This window comes from Canis lupus, chromosome 14, assembly GCF_011100685.1.
Source record: "Canis lupus familiaris isolate Mischka breed German Shepherd chromosome 14, alternate assembly UU_Cfam_GSD_1.0, whole genome shotgun sequence".
NCBI lineage: Eukaryota > Metazoa > Chordata > Mammalia > Carnivora > Canidae > Canis > Canis lupus.
In genome coordinates, this window is record NC_049235.1 from 38337133 (window position 1) to 38359104 (window position 21972).

The 21972-nt window shown below is 40.6% G+C and overlaps 1 protein-coding gene across 3 annotated transcripts in view; it reads right to left on the reverse strand.

Moving 5' to 3' along the window:
* Window positions 1-21972, reverse strand: part of GSDME (gasdermin E) — a 75765-nt gene that overhangs the window by 41215 nt on the left and 12578 nt on the right. For all 3 annotated transcript variants that reach the window (XR_005369540.1, XM_038557134.1, XM_038557133.1), the window contains exons 2-3: window positions 19615-19843; window positions 16367-16559 (exon numbers count right to left, since the gene is read on the reverse strand). Coding sequence is in view for 2 of the 3 variants with exons in the window: in XM_038557134.1 (XP_038413062.1) it covers window positions 16367-16559; window positions 19615-19825 (404 nt within the window). In the remaining variant the exon portion in view is untranslated. The remainder of the gene's footprint in view (window positions 1-16366; window positions 16560-19614; window positions 19844-21972) is intronic.

The following is a 21972-nucleotide window of genomic DNA, read 5'->3' on the forward strand; positions in this document are numbered from 1 at the left end:
AAGATTTTATTTATTTATTCATGAGAGACACACAGAGAGAGGCAGAGAGAGAAGCAGGCTCCGTGCAAGGAGCCTGATATGGGACTTGATCCCGGGACCCCAGGATCACGCCCCGAGCTGAAGGCAGACGCCCAACCACTGAGCCACCCAGGTGTCTTTTCCAAATGCCATCCCCAGGATAGCTCCTACAGAGATGAGGGCAAGCTTTCTCATGCAGACCACCCTCCCCCACTCCGCCAAACTCCTCCATTCAACTCCACAAATAGCTCCATCCTATTACATTCCAGGCACTGGGCTAGATGCCGGTGATTTCTCAGTGAACAAGACCAAGGCAGTCACTGTTGCCACAATATCCCCCCCTCCCCCGCCCCCCCCGCCCCCGTGTGAGAGCCCTTGATAATAACAGGTCCTACAGGAACAGGGTTTCCCCTGGCCCTCTCACAACGCTCTCAAAAAGCAGGCAACATCAGGACAGAGTAGGGAACATCAGCTTTTATCGAGTCTGCCAAAGAGAAATGATAAAAGTGCAAAGGCCCCAGGTTTACTAGTTCTGGGGTGGAAAACCGGATGCATTTGATTGTCTCCCCAGATGAACCCATTAGCAACAGCTGCCTACTTGTAGGGAAAAGCATTCTACAGCTGAGTCTAGGCCTGAGGCAATGAGGAGCAAGAAAGCCACAACTGATTGGCTAGTCCCAGAGGCCTGGGAAGGCAACAGAGACTATCCCTCCCTCCCCCACCCTCCCCCTTGCCCCACCCCTGCACCCACTCCCCCAGGTTACAGACTCACCTGAATCACATGGCACACTAGTGACACAGCCAGAATCAGGACACATAGCTTCTTTTTTCTATAATTTTATTTTAATTCCAGGACCACACAGGTGGATAGGGAACCACACAGGACCCCTAATAGCCAAAGCAATTGTGAAAAAGGAAAGCAAAGCTGGAGACCATTCCAGACTGCAAGCTCTATTACAAAGCTGTAGTCATCAAGACAGTATGGTACTGGTACAAAAATAGACACATAGATCAATAGAACAGAATAGAAAACCCAGAAATAAACCCACAAGTACATGGTCAATTAATCTTCCACAAAGCAGAAAAGAATATGAAATTGGGAAATGAAATATGAAATTGGGAAATCAACAAATGGTGTTGGGGAAACTGGACAGCCACATGCTGAAGAAGGAAACTGGACCGCTTCCTTACACCATGCACAAAAATAAACTCGAAATGGATTAAAGATCTAAATGTGAGCCCTGACACCATGAAAATCCTAGACGAGGGCACAGGCAGTAATGTCTCTGACATCGGCTGTGGCAACATTTTTCTAACTATGTCTCCCGAGGCAAGGGAAATAAAAGCAAAAATAAACCACTGGGACTACATCAAAGGGACACACAGCTTCTGACTCCTGGACCAGTGCTCTTTCTGCTCCACTGCTCTGAAAACAAACAGCAAAGAGGCACAGGGTGCAGAGGCACCTGGAGAAACGGGGCGGGATGGCTAGAGCCGGTTTCAGCATCCCCCCAGGAACAGAGAGGGGGACATCGAAAAGAGCCAGAAGATGGTGGCTGGCCTCCTATTGCGAGAATATTAAGCACGAATTACTAACCCACAGGAACACAGATGTATACTGATGATTAAAGCTTTAGCAATTTAGGGATTTCTTCTAAAAAGTTGTGATTTATCAGCTAGAGCTGCAGTGAAAGAGGCTGCTCGCAGAGGTCTATGCACGCTGCTGGTAAGCTTAGCTTGGCTCTTCTAACAGCCCCGTGAGCAACTGAGGTTGCTTCTCTCTCGGTAGCCAACATCCCCCGGCCTTAGCCGGCAAAAAGCCCACCAACGCTGTGGCGGGCGGCAACCACCCCCTAGAATCCTGAAATGCAGAAGCCAATGCTGCTTCCATCTGCCTGGTTACCTCCTGGAGAGGACATGCATTTCCCCTTTCAAGTCTGCATGCTCCCTGGGAGGAAGGCAGGGGAAGCAGCACCTCCCCTGCGTCTGTGCTGCCCTCCAGGTACAGCCCTCAGGGCTTGGAAGGTTCTGGCACCCCGAGTGTGCTTCGCCACTAGCTGCCCATCTCACATTTGTTCAGGCTTGAGAGCCTGGTGCCGGTGGATTGGCAGGGAGAGACCCAGCCAGCCAGAGGGGTCTCTCGGCCAGTCCTGGTAATTCCCTTGCTCTTCGCAGGGATTGGAGTTAGATAGGCCACTGTGGCAATTCTGGGCCACTGAGACCTAAGGAAAACCTGCTGAGGGCTCCCACAAGGTGTTTTCCCTCCCTCCGAAAAAGAGGTACAAGGAAGAGACCGCTTTTCTGCTTCTGGATCTTGCCTGCAGTGCGGCCAGTTGAGGACCAAGAGGGGAGGTACACTGCTGAGACCGCAATGCACGGAGGCTACCACAGGGGTGGACCCACAGAGGCACTGGATTAACCACCCACCATTCATTTGGGTCAAGGGTCACTGATCCCACCTCAAGATGACTCCTTATGTGAGGTTCTTTGCAACTAGAGCCATCGTAACTGGATCGTGAAGTCATTGTCCCCCTTATTTCATGGGCTCGTGAGCCAGTGAGCCAAAGGCACACAGCTAATAAGGGACAGAATGAGAATCAGCTGAGCGTGGCCATCCCTGAAGCCCTGAGCCTTTCCGTCTTCTCCCTCCAAGACCTCCACTGGGCCCAGCACACAGAAAGTACTAAATACGTGCGTGTTAACAGACAAGCAAGCTTTCTGCTCCCCCAGACACCAGCCTGCTGGAAACTGGAGCAGCCACCCATGGGCAGGCTCCTCACCACCAACCAAGAGTCTCCATTTCAAGCATGAAACTTCCCACATACCGGAGATACTGAACCCAAAGCTGGGGACAGGAAATCTCTAGAAACCTGAACTACTGCTCACTGGGGCCTCCACTGTAATATAATGAGAAAAGCCTTGCTCTCTCTCTCTCTCACTTGACTGCAACTTCAGGACTGTAAGTTGCCTGGAAAAAAAAAAAAAATCAAGGCACAACGCTAACCACACGATTACCAACATAACCAGGTGACCCCTACACTGTGACTGCTCCGCCTCTGTTCACATTATGGTCTACAGGACACCTCATCTCACATACAACCCAGAGAGAGAGAAGAAAAAACAACTGAGCAATTATAGACATTCAGCCTTCAGATAGTCATTCATTCACAGCCACCAGTTGATGAGATGCAGCAGGTCTGCAAGATGATAAACCAAGGGACACCTGTGTGGCTCAGCTGGTTAAGTGTCTGCCTTCAGCTCAGGTCATGATCTCAGGGTCCTGGGATGGAGCCCTGAGTCTGGATCCCTGTTCAGTGGGGAGTCCGCTTCTCCCTCTCCCTCTGCCTCTCTTCTCCATTCATGCTCTCTTGCTTTCTCCCTTTCAAATAAATAAATAAAATCTTTAAAAAAGGAGGGGGGGATAAACTAAGTGCTGCTGATGCAGAGGTGAGTTCACACAGGAGCCCTTGGGATATTTTTCTCTTTCCACGTTCTGTGGTACAGCAGCTAGACTGGAAAAAATCAGGTGGGTTGTGGACCTGGATTTAAATCCTGAGTCCAGACAAAGTAATTAATGTCAGCAATTCAGGCCCCTCAGATGTAAACTGAAGATGAACCAATTATTCTCTCAACCAGACAGTACTTAGTATGCAGCAGGCACCTTGCAGGGCCAGAGGTGAGCCGGACGATATGTCAGGAGGAACTCGGACTCGGAATCAGGCAGATACAACATATGTTGCCCCACAGAGTCACACTGGTTTGTGTCCCAACAGGGGAATCGTTGGGATGGGTGACAGAACTCCTGAAGGCAGTGGGGCTAATCTGAGGAATTGGCCAGAAGCAGAGGAGGTGAATCTGTTTGTGTCCTTTTGCACATCTGTATGGACAGGAGTGAAGGAGCTTGCAGATAAGACCTGAAGGTAAGAAAGAGCCTGAAGCTCAATCCCAGGAAATGAAATAAGTTCAGGGAACTGGCCTGGGGAATATGAGGGCGGAATGGTAGGATAGGAGGCTGAAGAGCAAAAGCAGATCCGTGTCAACCCGAAGAGGGTGTGGACATCATCCTAGGACCCTGGAGAGCACAGAGGGCATGAGGCAGGCAAGGACCTGATCCAAGCCACTATCTGTGGAGAATCAACTGGGAGGGGTGACAGTGGGTAGAGAAAGGAGGATATCCATCAGGAGGCCAGCACCAGGGAAGTGGTTGTGAGGCTGGGGCAATGGGAACGGATAAGAAAGATATTGAAGATGTAAAGTCAACTAGTGAGAGACCAGATGTAGGAGAAAAGGTGAGGAAGGAGCTACATCTGATACTAAGATTTCTGGCTAACACACCTGGACTTAAACCTCACCAACCAGCACCTCAGAGGGAATTGGGCCCAGAAGCAGGTTTAGAGAGAAGATGACAAGTTCAGTGATGGGTATAGCCCACGTGTCAGACCCTGTGTGAAAGGCTCAGGTGGGTTAAACACCTGCTCATCTGAACTTGAACTCCTGACTCGTTCCAGGCAATCCAATTTTGAGTACTACATCTCATCAACTTTAAGACACGCATTTTTTTCACATCTTAACAGTTTAAATCAGGATGTTTTAAAATTGATGGGTGAGATGGGCTGATTAGCAGTGTTCTTTCTTACTGGTAGGTACAATAGTGGTGCATCTTACAATGGATGGCATCTTCAATTTGATGAAATACGAGGTCTAACAATCTTAGAAGAAAATAGTATTTGAATGTCTCTCCTTAGGACTTAAATCCTACCTAGTTCCAAAAAGATCCGAAGTAACCTGTCAAAGTAAAGATCATAGGCTGGGCAGGTTCTGCAAAATAAATAAATAAATAAATAAATAAAAACCACTCCCAGGATTAAATATTGGAAAGAATCCCCAGAGTGCCCTTGTCTCCCACATGAAGGGTTATTAGTTGGCCATGATTTACATAGTGGATAAAAATAACAGGTCAAACAAGCTTCCAGGAGCCCCCAATCCTAAGAACTAAGGCCAAAACCAGGAGACAGAAGAATTTGAAAAAAAAAAATAATAATAATAACAGTAAGTTGACTGACTTTCAGACAGCCCAGAGATGAGTGTGGCCAGGGGTCTCGAGAAAGACATCTTTTAAAAAGAGTGAACTCGATGGGGCCTTGAAAGCTTCATAGTTGCATTTCCCACCAAGAATAGGGTGACCAAGACAAGGCCCATTAACGTCTTCCTGATGTTGTTCAAGGACTTCATCTAGTTTTATTCAAGAATTTAACAAGCACTTCCTGTGACAAAACACGCACAGGGACAGGCCCCCTGCTTTCCAGCCTTCATGGCACAGCCACATGTCCGGGTCCACACTCATTTTGGAAGAAGCCAGGCTGTTGCTACAGGCAGGGACCAGATACTCTCCCAATCTCCCTGAAGGCAGTCCTCTCACGGTGGGGCTCCTACCGGGGACTACACGGCTGCCTGCTTCCCCCAAGATGTGAACGCCAGAAATGCCACACGTCAGAAACTCCAAGGACTTCACTTTATTTCTCCTCCAAATCTCAGCATCTCCCTGCTCCATTATCGAAGGCGACTTAGCCTTCAATACACATTTATTTCCCTCTGACAGCTCTGACCTTTGCTGGCTTTTACAGCCAGGCTCTATTTGGGGGTAGCAATAATAGCAGTAGTTATAGAAGTGTTCCCACTAATAGCTACATGCAGTGAGAACTCGCCATGTGCCAAGCTTTGTTTATATTCTCTCACTTAATTCTCACACAAATACCCTGGGAACACTAATCCCATCTTATTAATGAAATCCAGGGCAGTGAAGGAGAAAAAGATGCCTCCTATGTCTTGGTTTAAAGAAAAAGATCTTTTTTAAGCCAGGAGTGGGAGGAGGTGGTATATTACTGTTAGTTATACTCTTCTATATATGTCTACGTTTCCAGAATTGGGTTTTTTTTTAAGATTTTATTTATTTATTAATTTATTTATTTGAGAGAGAGAGAGAGAGAGAGAATGAGAGAGATCATGAGCAGGAGGGAGAAGCAGACTCTCCACTGAGCAGGGAGCCCAACAAGGGACTAGACCCCAGGACCCTGGGATCATGAGCTGAGCCAAAGGCAAACATCCACCTGAGCCACCTAGGTACCCCCCCCATTTTTTTTTATTTTTTAAAAATGAGCCTGAAGTTTACCAATCCATGATGGGCCTAGAATACTCCTACCACCAATGCCAAGAGAAAAGCATGATGAGGTGCTGCTACTGCTCCCACACCCAGAGTTTGGGATGCACTTCCCTGGTTTGTTTTGACTACTTAAAGGCTGGCCCTGAGGAAAGAAACAAAGAAAAAAAGAGAATAAATGAAAGGACCAGATTCAAGAAACTCTTGTTCCCCAAGTATGTGTGGCCAGAAGTCTTTAAATTGTTAGGCCCAGGGATCCCTGGGTGGCGCAGTGGTTTGGCGCCTGCCTTTAGCCCAGGGCGTGATCCTGGAGACCCGGGATCGAATCCCATGTCGGGCTCCTGGTTCATGGAGCCTGCTTCTCCCTCTGCCTGTGTCTCTGCCTCATTCTCTCTCTCTCTCTGTGACTATCACAAATAAATAAAAATTTAAAAAAAAATAAAAAAAAAAATAAATTGTTAGGCCCAAACTCCGTTAAAACTAATGATGCCCACACTGAGTCAAGCACCAAAACAAAAAGGATTTCCGAACCCTCTGCTGGCTAACAGGGAAATGTATCAGGCTGGAAGGAAGACCAGTTTCAACCTCGCTGCAATGTGGGTTTTTTTGTTTTTTTTTGGTTTTTTTTGTTTTTTTAAGAAAGACATGCGCATTCAAAACCCCATCCTCAAAAAAACTTTTAATCCGGGTAAGAGTTGATGGCACACTGAAAGACTACTCATGAGAGCTACTGTAGGAACTTTAGCGAGGTCTGATGTGGCCCATAATAAAGAGGAGCATTTAAAATTTTTATGTGTAGAACTTTGGAATTCAGAAATATTTAGACATAATAAGACTGAGTATAATTTTGAAATATTTTTAATAACTGTGAAGGTTTGTCATTACCATGCCATTGCTGGCACTGCTAAATTAGTTCCATGTAATTTATAAGTTGAATTCTTAATGAAGAGCCAAATTTCTAATTATCACATATTCATACAGAAATGTAATCTGTTTTACCAGAATTTGCTTCACAATACAACAGAAAACGAGAATGGTATCTGCTCTGGGAATCAGCTGAAACCAAGGCCTGAACTCAAGAAGGGGCTGATGCCTGGACCCTGCAGTCCACTCACTTCTGACATTTAGCCAGAAGAAAACCCTCAAAGGCCATCTAGTCCAGATACTTCATTGACAGCTAAGAAAACAGACCAGGGGCAGAAGTGACATACCAACTTTCAGAAGTTATTTACCAGGGATAAACTTCCCCAAGACCCTAGGAGATTAGAAGCAATAGATCAGGGGCAGAGATGGGGTGGAGTGTGGTGTGGTAGCTTTACTTAAGGCAGTAACAGATGGCTGCTGACCGTGGGAGACAGGGCAGAAAAATGAGAGTTTATTACAAAATAATAGTGGATCTTAAGAATAAAACATGAACCCAAATCATTATGCAAAGGTCTCAATAAACGTGGGATTCTCCATTAAAAAAAAAAAAAAGTTCCTGATATATCTTAGCATAGTTTTCCATCAAGAATGTTTTAAGATAAACATAGAGCTCTCATTCAAAGAGGTCAGCTCCAGGTGTGTGGAAGGTTAATTACAGTAGAATACCTTCATGCCCAACAATGCTAGATAAATGTTATATATGCGGGTGCTTGTTTTTTCAAGGATAGATGAAGTTTGTTTTTGAGATGTACACACATCTCATGGACAATAAAGCTAATACTCTGAATTCTGAGGACTAAAGTAACTTTTACACAGATGACAACTTATCTAAATGACCTGAAATAAAATGACTGGCTGCAAATAAGCGCTCAAGAACGTACAGTACTTAAGCATTACTAATTACCACTCCCAAGGCCACACGTATGTCAAACAGCACCTTATCAATCCAGTGATGTTGTGGGAGTCCAAAGACAGGCAGACAACGTAGATAAGGTTTTATGATTCCACCATGAAGTAAGAATATTCGCTCTACATGATCTCTATCCCATGACTGGCAGACTCTTCCCTTGCCAACCATCTCCTCACCTGTAGCTCACCTTTACCTCTTAGCAACAGAACAAGGAGGAGGTGACTCTGTCATAAGACCTATCTCCCATTTCTAGACGTTAAATGTGTTCTTTACCATGTTCCTGATGTCACTTCCATCCCCACCCCCTCTTCCCCATCACCTCGACAATGAATAGGTTTCTAAAGACCCTCCTGAGATGATCTCATCCCTGTGTATGGAACCTCCAGGTGGGCAAGCCTAGCCATGCACTGGGCTTGGTTACTCATGCATCTGGTCCACTGTACTGGAAACCTGCATTCACACTTTACCTTTACATCCTGTGCTAGAACTTTAGCTACTTTTACCTCAGCTAGTTTCTTTGCCTCACAGCCACTTAAATACAATTCTGAGGAAAGAACAGGAGCCTTGGAGCCAGCAAATCCTGGGTTGAATCCCAGCTCCAGCATCCAAATTGAGCTCTGGGACTGAAAACAAGTTACTTTTCCTTCCTGAGCCTTAGATTCTTAAGTGTAAAAGAAGAGAGCTGTGCAGAGTATATGCACACATTATGTCTGTGCTATAAAGTGCGTGGCACACAGTAGGTGCTCAGAAGATGCTTATTTCCTTCCCCTCCCTTTCTCCCTGACTTCCCACTTAGAACTGCTGGCAAGAACTTCTTTTTCTTCAGAATATTTTCTCCTAGCTCTACTTGCTGACCCCTCTCCATATGCTTTCTGTTGGCACTATCTTCTACACCTGAATCATGAAGAGGGTTTGGAAAACCTATACTGGGAAATATGATTATAAAGCATTGCCAAATGTGGTTCATAAAATAGAAGTGACAAAACTGCAAAACAGGGCTCATCTATAGAGGTTTGGCTGATGACTGAGAAACAGGGGCCCCTGGACACTCCCAGCCACCTGTCCTTCTTCTCCCTTATTTGCCAGACTTAGCAAATAAAAATGCACGATGCCTGGATAAATTTTATTTTCAGATAAGCAACAGATATTTTTTTGGTATGTCCCAAGTATTGTAGTAGAAAAGTAAAATGCCTCCCTAGCAAAGAAAAAAAGCCACAGAGAAAGGAAACTAAAGACCATGACTATCACAGACAGGGGTGGCTGTCCCTTCCACCTGGCATTGCCAGAGAGAGCTTAAAGTTGTCTGACCAAAAAGATTCCTGCCAGAGTCTTGGAGTCCTAGGCAGTAGTACTGGGAGGCATTGAATAATAGCCAAGGTCTTTCAAATCTGTTAAGCACCAGGGGTTAGTGAATAAATTTTGAAGACTGCAGTTGCCCCAGCATTCTGAATATCTATACAAAATCCACCCACTAAATGCTTGACATATGACTTCTTTGGTATTATTTACTCACTAATTTTTTTAAACATAATTTTGTTCAATGGATGAATTTTATATTTCATATAATATCAGGAATGTTGGGAAAGTGGAGATAAACCACCTATACCTAAATGCAAGTGAGTTTTCTCTTTATTTGGAGTTGCATTTCCTATTTGAAAAGAATAAAAAAAAAAGATTATAAAACTACATAGGAAAACACATATGTTAATGTACAAACTGAAACATCATCTCTCACAAGAATTATTGCAATAACCTCTAAATTGAACTCCCTGCTTCCACTTACCCAGTCTCTTCTCAAACCAGCAGCCAGAATGATCCTTCTAAAAAATAAGTCCCATTATGTCATTTCTTTGCTCAAAGTCTTCTGGTGGCTTCCCATATCACTCTGCAGAAGAGGTAAAATCTTTCTAGCAACCTGCAAGTCCCTTCAGGACCTGCCATAAACTCCTTTTACCCCCTCAGATCTCCCCTTTTCCTGCCCAGCTTACTTAGCTCCAGCCATACTGACCTCTGCCTATAACACTCTTACCCAGGATATCCTTATACTTGAATCTATTCTTCTTCAAATCTTTGCTCTGATGCCAACTTCTCTGCAATGCCTTCTTTGGCCACTTTTTCAAACCACAGACCCCATTGCTAGCTACCTTGTCCCCCTTCCTACTATATTTTTCTCCATTCCACCAATCCCCATCAACCTACTGTATATTTTACTAAGTTGTATATTTTGTGTCTCTCCACTAGAATACACAACAGACATTGGCATTTTGTTCACTGAAGCATCCCAAGACCAAGAATGCAGAACATTACACAACACATAGAAGGCACTCAACAAAATTATTTATTGAGTGTTCAATAAACATAAGGTAAAAATAATGAGTTTCACTGGGTAAAATGTATTTACTACAAACTAAACAACGAATAAATGTGGAGTTTTCTTCAAGATTTCAAAGTTGAAAACCAACCCTTCTGCTAAAACCAACCCCCCTGCTTTCTTCTTTTCCTAATCAGAAAATTAGCAGGAGCTAAAGGGAAAGTCATTTTCCTGCTTCTGATATCAATATTCAAAAATGTAGGACATAGCATTCTCCTTGTTGGCATTTTATAAATAGCACAATTGAAAAAAATTACATTTTTGCCTGAAGCAACATCTTTTTAGGGTGCATCCCTTAAATGTAAATGGACTAAATTCTCCAATAAAAATGCAGAGTGGCTGAATGGACAAAAAAATTAAAAAAACACCCAAGAACCATCTATATGCTGCCTACAAGAGATTCACTTAAGATGTAAGGACACACAACCAACAGTGAAGGGCTGGAAAAAAGATATTGCATAAAAATGGAAACCAAAAGAAAGCTAGGCTTGCTATACCTACAGCAGACAAAATAGACTTCAAAACAAAGACTATAATAAAAGACAAAGAAGATCATTATTTAATGTTAAAGGAGTCAACCCAACAAGAGAATATAACATTTGTAAATGTTTATGTACCAACATAGGAGCACCTAAATACATAAAGCAAATATTAACAGACTTAAAGAAAGAAATAGACAGCAATACAATAATAGCATGGGACTTCAATATCCCACTTTCATCAATGGATAGATGATCTCAGACAGATTATCAGAAAGGAAATATCAACCTTAAATGACATGTTAGACCAGGTGGACTAACAGATATATACAGAAGGTTCTATCTAAAAGCAGAATACAAATCCTCTCAAGTGCATATGGAACATTCTCCAAGATAGACCATTATTTTAGGCCACAAAACAATTCTTAATATATTTAAGAAGACTGAAATCATATCAAGAATCTTTTCTAACTACATGGTATGAAACTAAAATAAATTATCAGAAGAAAACTGAAAAATTCACAAATATCTAGAGATTAAACAACATGTCATGGAACAATGGGTCAAAAAAATAATCAAAAGATTAATAAAAAGATACCTTGAGACAAACAAAAATAGACACCAAAACTAATGGAGATGCAGCAAAAGTTGTTCCAAGAGGGAAGTACATAGAAATAAATGCCTACAGCTTAAGAAACAAGAAAGATCTCAAATAAACAACTTAACATTACACCTCAAGGAATTAGAAGAAGAACAAAGCCCAAAATTATTAGAAGAAAGGAAATAACAAAGACCAGAGCAGAAATAAATGAAACAGAATAACAAGACAATAGAAAAGATTGATGAAACTAAGGGCTAGTTCTTTGGAAGGATAGACAAAATTGACAAACTTTTAGCTAGACTCACCAAGAAGAGAGGATTTAAAGTAATTAAATAAGAAATGAAAGAGGACACATATTACTACTAAAACCACAGAAATAAAAACGATCATAAGAGACCACAATGAACAATTTATACACCAACAAATTGAAAAATCTAAAGGAAAGGATAAATTCCTAGAAACATACAACCTACCAAGTCTAAATCAAGAAGAAATAAAAAATCTGAACAGACCAATTACTAGTAAGGAGATTGAATTAATAATCAAAATCTCCAAACAAACAAAAGTCTAAGACCACACAACTCACTGACAAATTCTACCAAACATTTAAAGATTAATAGCAATCCTTTTCAAACTCTTGCAAAAAGTAGAAAAGGAGAAAATACTTCCAAACTCATTTTATAATGCCAGCATTATTCTTATATTGAAACTATACAAGACCACCACAGAAAAGAAAATTATAGGCCAGTAGGGTAACAGATGTTAACAAGACTTGTGGTGATTTCAAATACCAAATCATTATGTGGTACACTTCAAACTAATGCAATGCTGCTTGTCAATCATATTTCAATTTTTAAAAAGAAAGAAAATTACAGGCCAATATCCATGATGGACATAGATGCATAAATCCTTTACAAAATATTAGCAAACTGAAGAAAATAGCACATTAAAAGGATCACCATAATGATCAAGTGGGATTTACTCCAGGGATGCAAGGATGATATCCATGAATCAGTGTGATACACCACCTTAACAAAATGGAAGATAACAATCATATGATCATCTCAAGAAATGCACTGTTTACAAAATTCAACATCCCTTTAATGATAAAACCCCTCAACAAGTAGGTATAGAGGGAATATATCCCAATATAATAAGGCCATATATAATAAGCTCACAGCTAACATCACACTCAACAGTGAAAATCTAAAAGCTTTATCTCTAAGATTATGAACAAGACAAGGATGCTAACCCTCTGCACTTTATTCAACACTGTATTAGAAATCCTAGCCAGAGTGATTAGGCAAGAAAAAGAAATAAAATGCATCCAAACAGGAAAGGAAGAAGTAAAACTACCACTATTTGCATATGATACTATATATATAGAAAATCCTAAAAACTCCACCAAAAAACTGTTAGAACCAATAAACAAATTCAGTAAAGTTCCAGGAAACAAAATCAATATGTAAAAATCTGTTCCATGATATGAACATTCAAAAAGAGAAATTGAGAAAATAATTCCTTTTATAATTGTATCAAAAAGAATAAAATATCTAAGAATAAATTTAACCAAAGAGGTGAATATTCTGCACACTGAAAAGTATAAAACACTGATAAAAATAAATTGAAAAATAATAATAAAATACTCTGTGCTCACGGATTATAATAGCACTAAAATTTCCCTACTATCCAAAACAATCTACAGATTCAATGTAATTTCCATCAAAATTCCAATGCATTTTTCAGAGAAAGAAAAAAAAAACTCTAAATAAATTCTTAAATTTGAATGGATCCACAAAAATCCCTGAGTAGCCAAAGCAATCTTGAGAAAGAAGAATAAAGCTGGAGGCATCACACTGTCTTATTTCAAACTATATTACAAAACTACACTAATCCAAACAGTATGATTTGGGCATACAAACAGACATATAGATTAATGGAACAGAACAGAGAGCCCAGAAATAAACCCATGCACATATGGTCATTTAATTATAATAAGTATATAAAATGGGGAAAGGATGGTCTCTTCAATAAATGGCATTGAGAAAACTGAACAGCCACACACAAAAGAATGGGGCCATTTTCTAACACCATATGCAAAAATTAACTCAAAGTGGATTAAAGATTTCAATGTTACACCTGAAATCATAAAACTCTTAGAAGAAAACATAGGTAGTAAGTTCTTAGACATCAGCCTTGGCAATGATTTTTTTAATCTGAAAGCAACAAAAGCAAAAATAAACAAGTGGACTACTTATGAACTAAAACAACAAAAGCAAAAGCAACAAAAGCAAAAATAAACAAGTGGACTACTTATGAACTAAAACACTTTTGCATAGCAAAGAAAACCATCAACAAAGTGAAAAGGCAACCTACTCAATGGGAAAAAAAATTGCAAATCATATACCTGGTACAGTTAATATATAAAATATATAAAGAACTCATATAATTCAACAGAAAAAAGAAATCCAATTTTTAAAATGGGCATATCTGAGTAGACAATTTTTCCAAAAAAGACATACAGATAGCCAGTGGCCACATGAAAATATGCTCAACATCACTAATGATCAAGGAAATTCAAATCAAAACCACAATGAGATATCACCTTCTACCTGTTAGAATAGCTAATATCAAAAAGATAAGAAATAACAAAAATTGGAGGGGATGTGGAAAAATGGGAACCCTTGGTCCCATTGATGGAATTGTAAATTGCTGCAAACACTATGGAAAACAGTATGAACAGTATGAAGGTTCCTCAAAAATTTAAAATAGAACTACCATATGAGGGTGCCTGGGTGGCTCAGTGGTTGAGCATTGCCTTCAGCTCAGGTTGTGATCCCAGGGTCCTGGGATCGGGTCCCGCATGAGGCTCCCTGCAGGCTCCTGCTTCTCCCTCTGCCTATGTCTCTGCCTCTGTTTCTGTGTCTCTCATGAATAAATAAATAAAATCTTAAAAAACCTACCATATGATCCAGAAACTTCACTTCTGGGTATTGATGCAAAGTATTAAATATTCACTTGAGAAGATCTGCACTCCCATGTTCACTGCAGCATTATTCACAATAGCCAAAATATACAAAGTGTCGTGGATGGATGTATGGATAAAGATATATGGCGGATATGTGTTATATTGTTATTTATTGTAAGAAATGCATGTTTTGTCTTCAACTCAGTTATTGGCACAGAGCTCCTAAAACCCTTGGAATCTCCTGTGATAAGAGTAATAAAGATGTCTTTCATTATGTTAATGAGTTGACTTTTGGGAAGCCCTTTGGTAACCTAAAGATAGGGGCTGGTTATCTGGGGAGCCAACCATGTCATTAGAAGGTTTTAATTTTCAGTACCTCCACCGTAACCTCTAGGGAGGGGAGAGAGATTGAATCAATCACCAGTGGTCAATGATGATTAATCAATCATGCCTATGTGATAAAGCCTCCATTAAAAACCCAAAAAGACAGGTTTCAGAGAGCTTCCAGAAGTGAATACATGAAGATTTGGAAAAAGTGGTGACCTGGAGAGAACAGGAAGGCTCCACACCCTTTTCCCATATCCTTCCCTATGCATCTCCTCCACCTGGATGTTCCTGAGTTATATCCTTTTATAATAAAACAGTGATCTACTATGTAAAACATTTCTCTGAGTTCTGTGAGCTGCTCTAGCAAATTAATTGAACTCAAGGAGGGGGAATCTGACTTCTAGCCCATTGGTCAGAAGTACAGCTAACAACCTGGACTCATGAAGGGCATCTGAAGTCCAAGGAGGGGGTCGTGGGAACCTCCAGTCTGTAGACGGGTGACCAAAACCACAAGTAACAGCCTGGGCTTGCTGCTGCCATCTGATCCAGAGTAAAGGTTGAGGACAGTCTTTTTTGGACGTTTAGTTTACCTTACCCTGCGAATCTAATACTATCTTTAGGTAGATAGTATCAGCATTCACTTGAATTCTCCGACACTGCTGAAACTGGGTCAGGATCCGAATTTAATACATACACAGTGGAATATTATTTAGCCATATAAAAGAAAAAATCCTGCGACGCTTGGGTAGCTCAGTCAGTTAAGTGTCTGTCTTCTGCTCAGGTCATGATCTCAGGGTCCTGGGATTGAGCCCCTCATCGGGCTCCCTGCTCAGCAGGGAGTCCTCTCTCTCCCTCTGTGCTCATTCTCCCTCTCCCAAATAAATTTTTTAAAAAGCGGGGGAGAAATCTTGCCATAACATGGATGGAGCTTGAGGGGATTATGCTAAATGAAGTTAAGTCAGACAGAGAAAGACAAAAAGAGCACAATCTCACTTATATATATGGAATCAAAACAAACAAACGAGCTCCTGGTTACAGAGATTAGATTAGTGGTTGCCAGAGGCGGGGGGTGGGGGGTATGTGACATGAGTAAAGAAGATAAAGAAGATCAAAACCTCCAGTTATGAAATAAGTCCTAGAGATGTAATGTACAGTATGGTGAGTGTAGTTAATAATACTGTATTTCATGTTTGAAAGTTGCTGAGAGAATAAATTTTAAAAGTTCTCATCACAAGAAAAAATGTATTTGCAATTAGGTAGGGTGAGAGATGTTAACTACATTTACTGTGGTGAACATTTTGCAATAGGGACAAATAATAAATTGTTATGCTGTACACCTGAAACTAATACAATGTTATATGTCGTCATACCTCAGTTAAAAAAAAAAAAAAAAAAGTGGCACTTTCCTTGTCTCCCCACTCAGGCTAAGAACAACCAAGAAATCCCAGACTAAAGGAGGAGCTCTCATAAAGTTTCAGCACAACTGTCATTCAGTAATGTTTGCTTTTGGGCAAAGTTCCCATCTCTCACCCTTTTTACAAAGGTCCAACCGAATGACCTTTAAATGTGATACATGTCAAAATCCAAAATGCCAAACAGAATTCTTATTACCTCTCCGTGGAATCTCTGATGAGCTGCTGCAAGTCCACCTCCTGCTTCCTCAGGGTCCCAAAAGAAGACTGACTTTCCACAAGTCCTTTGCCTCCAATGTTCAGCTTGACCTTCCCCAGCGCTGTCTCAACGGTCCCACTGACGTGGTTTTGAAACTTGCTCTCATATTTCACGAAGTCCGACTCCACGACCACTGGAGTGAATGAGACACACAATGATAATATGGCCACCTATCGGCCTTAGGCCGCCTCCCTTTCCAATCCTGTGGAATTCCATGGAAAGCTGGCAGCTACACTATGTGCATATTCAAGAGAAAATGGAGCTAGCACCCCTACGTACTACTGAGAACATGGTGTGACCGGTGGCCAGGGGCTCTACTGGGTGCTCGTTTGTCTTTCAATTCCAATATATACATATGTAGACAGGGGTACCAAGAGTATCTGGAGTTTAACAGATAACTTGAAAGCAAGCATCCGGGGCACCTGGCGGGCTCAGCCAGAAGCGCATGCAGCTCTTGATTTTGGGGTTGTTTTAGCCCGACACTGGGTTTAGAGATTACTCAAAAGTAAATAAGTTAAACTTTAAGCATCCATTTAACCATTATCCAGATGAAATAGAATATGTTACTTTTTAATTTTTTCCAATAGAGTATTTTAAATGTGTGCTTTTCCAGCGTGAAGACTGTAAAGGGGCTTCATGAGGATGACACCTAAGCAGGGTGAAAAGAGAAGTCTCTGCTCATAACCCATGTTTGAGTGGTCTGCATTACTCTGTATCTGGCAGGTCAGCCACATGGACCTTGGGCATCTTCCTTTCCCACCCACCAGTCTTGGAAGACATTCCCCTGGCCTTCGTTATCTTCATTATCGTCCCTATGAAAAAATTTCCCTTCCTGAACTTACCTGTTTTATTTTTATTATTATTATTATCATCATCATCATCATCATCATCATCATCATCAGAGAGAGAGAGAGAGAGAGAATATAGGCAGGAGGAGAGAATCTTAAGCAGGCTCCACCCCCAGCATAGATACGGGGCTCGACATGGGGCTGAATCTCAGGACCCTGAGATCATGACCTGAACTGAAATTGAGAGTTTGATACTTACCCAACTGAGGCCACCCAGGCGCCCCAGCTTACCTGTTTCTATTGACCTCTACCCAGCCTTTTTTTAAAAATTTATTTATTTATTCATGAGAGAGAGAGAGGCAGAGACACAGGCAGAGGGAGCAGCAGGTTCCATGCAGGAGCCCAACATGGGACTTGATCCCAGGACCCCAGGACCACGCCCTGGGCTGAAGGCAGGCGCCAAACCGCTGAGCCACCCAGGAATCCCTACCCAGCCATTTAATTCCTTATCTCTACTTCTGATAAAGTCAGTGGGCATGCCTCTCCTCTTCCTCTCTCTCTCTCTCTCACACCATCCTGGGACACATAAGCTCCAGACTCTCTACCCTTACTTTATGGCTTCCCAGACTTAGGAAGATGCCACCATCTACCAGATGTCCCAGCTTCAATCTAGTCCTCCGGAAATTACTACGTTCCTCATCTGGTCACATCCAAATGACTATCACATTGCCTTCAAGATCTGCCTTTCTTATCTGGACTCTGAAGATAAACATCTGATGAGCTCATCTCTGAATTGCCAGCATTCTCTTATCTCTTATTTCTACTGTTCTCATTTTGAATACAACCAAATACCACCATAAAAATCGTTTCAGGGGATCCCTGGGTGGCGCAGCGGTTTGGCGCCTGCCTTTGGCCCAGGGCGCGATCCTGGAGACCTGGGATCGAATTCCACGTCGGGCTCCCGGTGCATGGAGCCTGCTTCTCCCTCTGCCTGTGTCTCTGCCTCTCTCTCTCTCTCTGTGTGACTATCATAAATAAATTAAAAAAAAATCGTTTCAGTCATTGTCATTTGGTATAGCTACATTTAGAGCGTCTTAGGAACCTCACACTTGGCTTTTTTCATTTCCCAGATCCAAGGCTCTCTTGGGCTCCTGGTTGTACTTCCTAAGAAATTCAAATCTGCCTAAAGTCTGAAAGGATTCTTTCCATCCATTCACTGTCTCCAACACCTGTATTTTTTCACTTCTATCAGGAAAACCATTCCTGAGCAAGGGCTAATGAGAATTAATTATCAATCATTATCTTTGCAATTTGTAAAATAGAGAATCATCTCTGTCACCACTGCCAAAAATAAGACAACTGTGAAAATGTCCTCAATTCGAAGCCCTTTCCTTTTTATAATCTTGTGGAATACAGACACTTTGGGAAATTCTCTGGGGAGTAGCATAGAGCAGTTGTTAAGAGCTCAAGATTTTAATCACTATTCTAATATTCCTAGCTAGATGAACAGGCCAACATTCATCTGCCTGAACCTCAGTTTTCTCAGATGTAATTTGGAGATAATACCTTCCTGATGGATTCTGTTACAAGTTGATGTATGTAAATCACATAATACAGAGCCTGGCACATAGCAAGTGCTCAATCTATCCACTGGGTTTAGGCCAAAACAATATTATTTCCTGATAAAAGGAATAGTCCTAGGTTGTACAAAATGCTACACAGATAGAAATCCTATTTCTTTATCTCTATCTATTTATGGACCAGCTTGAGAGCTTGCCCTGCTCTCCGCAGAAAGCTTCATTACATGAGTAATAAAACCTCCTGATGGACATGTGGCATCATCAACCTCATACAAACCAGATTTTGGGTGGTAGATCCATCCTACCGATGTTGAGTGGCCATAACACTTAAAATGGGCATGTCTTAATTTTATACCAAAAACTGCAATATTATTTTTTAAATATTAAGCTATAACTTCTCGTGTTTGGCCTCCAGAATTTTGTTCATTTAAAGAAACGCTATGTCTTGGGGTGCCTGGATGGCTCAGTCAGTTAAGCATCTGACATTTGATTTTAGCTCAGGTCATGATTTCGGGATTGTGAGACCAAGCCTCACCTCAGGCACCATGCTCAGCAGGAAGTCTGCCTGAGATTCTCTCTCTTCCTCTCTCTCTGCCTCTTCCCCCACCCTAAAATAAATAAATAAAATCTTTACCAAAAAAAAAAAAAAAGAGAGAGAGAGAGAACAGAAAAAAGAAAGGATATATCTTTAAGAGAGTATGCACAGAAATAGAACTCATTTTAAGGACTCACCTTATAACCAATGACTCAAAACAACATGTATCTAGAAGATAAATCATCTTCTTTTAACTAACTATAGAATATACCCAAAGAAACCTACCTGGACTCAGAAATTGGTTTTCTGTGAGTACATCTCCAAGGGTGACAGACAAAAACTGGTACTTGGGTCTCTGCCAGCACCAGAATCTCTTCTTTTTGGTCACCAGACTTAGAAGCTGTAACTTATCAGAGTCATTCAAGTTTGGTACTGCAATCAGATTACCTCCAGCATCAACTTCTTTAAGAAAATTCCTTGTTGCTTTGGCAAACATTATGAGAGCCCAGATTACCTGAATACAAAAAGAAAAAAACAACAACAACAAAAAATTGTTACCCCAAATTAAATAAGAAGTTATTAATTTGATAACTAATAACTTTTGATAATTAATAAGAAGTTATTCATTTATTTTTTTCTAAAATTGCCTTATTTTTCCTTAGTGTCAATCAGTATGCCTGAAAGAATGCCTTCTCCTTTGAAAACACTCTAGTATGGGTTCAGCTGGTGATAAAGAAATCAAATTGAAATACTGAAAGAGAATATGTAGATCTAGATAGGCTAAGTTATGCTTCAGACACAAATAAGGCTCCAAATATTAGTGGCTTATAATAAGAAATGTTTATTTATTGGTCACACTCTATATCTGGTAGAGGAGGACAGGAGAGCTTTTCTCATTACAGTCATCCAAAGATCCAGATTGAAGGGCAGCCACCATCCAACGTGAAAGAGTTCTGGAAAGTCTTATACTAGCAATTAAAATGCTCTGGTCCTAAACTAACACACATCATGTCCACTCACAATTTGTTAGAGTAGTTATATTGTCTCAGCCAGCCAGAATGGTAAGGAAATACAATTATATCATGTATCTAATAGGTAGACACCTAAGAATATTTGTTGACCAACATACTGACTGCCCTAATTTGTAACATACAAAGTTATAACCACTTCTTTGAAGAGTCAATATGCTTTTTCTCCATACTGTGTGATCTCCCCTATTCACAAATGGGAAGAAAATATTACTTTTTAATCCTTAAATAAAGACCTAGTCACTCTTCAGCTGGAGGGAAAAAGAAGAAACACATTGGAAGATATAAAATACTGCGTTCAGTGGAAAAAGTAGACTATTCCTCAAATGGTGTTAGAAGAACTGGCTAATCATCTGGAAAAAATAAAGCCGGATTCCTATCTCATGCTGTACAGAGCAGAAAATTCTCAATGGATTAGAAGGTTTTTTAAGGAAAAAACGAAACCATATATGTACTAGAAAAAAATAGAGAAATAGAGACAAATATTGTTCAATTGTAGGATAGAAAGGCCTCTGGGAAGAGAAATAACTAAGAAAATACTTGTAATATTTATAACAAAAAACTAGAATACTTAATATACTAAAAAAAATTTCACAAGTTTTTCTAAAACACTGTAGTAAAAATTATGGGCAAAGGTTATTAATAATTCACAATATATAAACTGCACCTAGCCCACACACACACACACACACACACACACACACACGAAGATACACATACGCACAAACACACAAGAACACACATATATAGTTATTATTATTCAAAAAAACACAAGCGAAATAAGTTTTGTAAAAAGTATCCATAGTCAAAGGTTAAAATATCTAATGGACAAGAAATGTGTTTTATTTTTATTTGTACCCTGGTGCCTGGCAGTCACATAGATGTAAAATCACAGTTTAAAAACTGGAAGTAGTCTTAGATATTAACTAGTTCAACCCACTTGCTTTATTTTTTGTTTATTTTTTTAATTTTTTAAATTGTATTTATCTATTTAAACTCAATTAATTAATATACAGTGTTATTTATTTCAGAGGTAAGAGTTTAGTGATTCATCAGTTGCATATAACACTCAGTGCTCATTTCATCAAGTGACCTCCATTACATCAAATGCCCATCATCCAGTTACCCCATCCCTCTACCCACCTTCCCTCCAGCAACCTTCAGTTTGTTTCTTATAGTTAAGAGTCTTTTATGGTTTGTCTCCCTCTCTGATGTTGTCTTATTTTTTTTCCTCCCTTCCCCTATGATCCTCTGTTTTGTTTCTTAAATTCTACATGAGTGAAAGCATGGTAACTGTCTTTCTCAAATTGACTTACTTCGCTTAGCATAATACCCTCTAGTTCTATCTGTGTCCTTACAAATGGTAAGATTAAATCTCTTTGATGGCTGAGTAATATTCCATTGTGTTATATAAAAATTCTCAATTGAAATACTGAAAGAGAATATGTATATAATAATACATTATACATATATATAATAATATAATATAATAATAATATATAATAATCCAATTCTTCTTTATCCAGTCATCTGTTGATGGACATCTGAGCTCTTTCCATAGTTTGGTTATTGTGGAGTGCATTGGAGTGCAGGTACCCCTTTGGATCACTGTTTG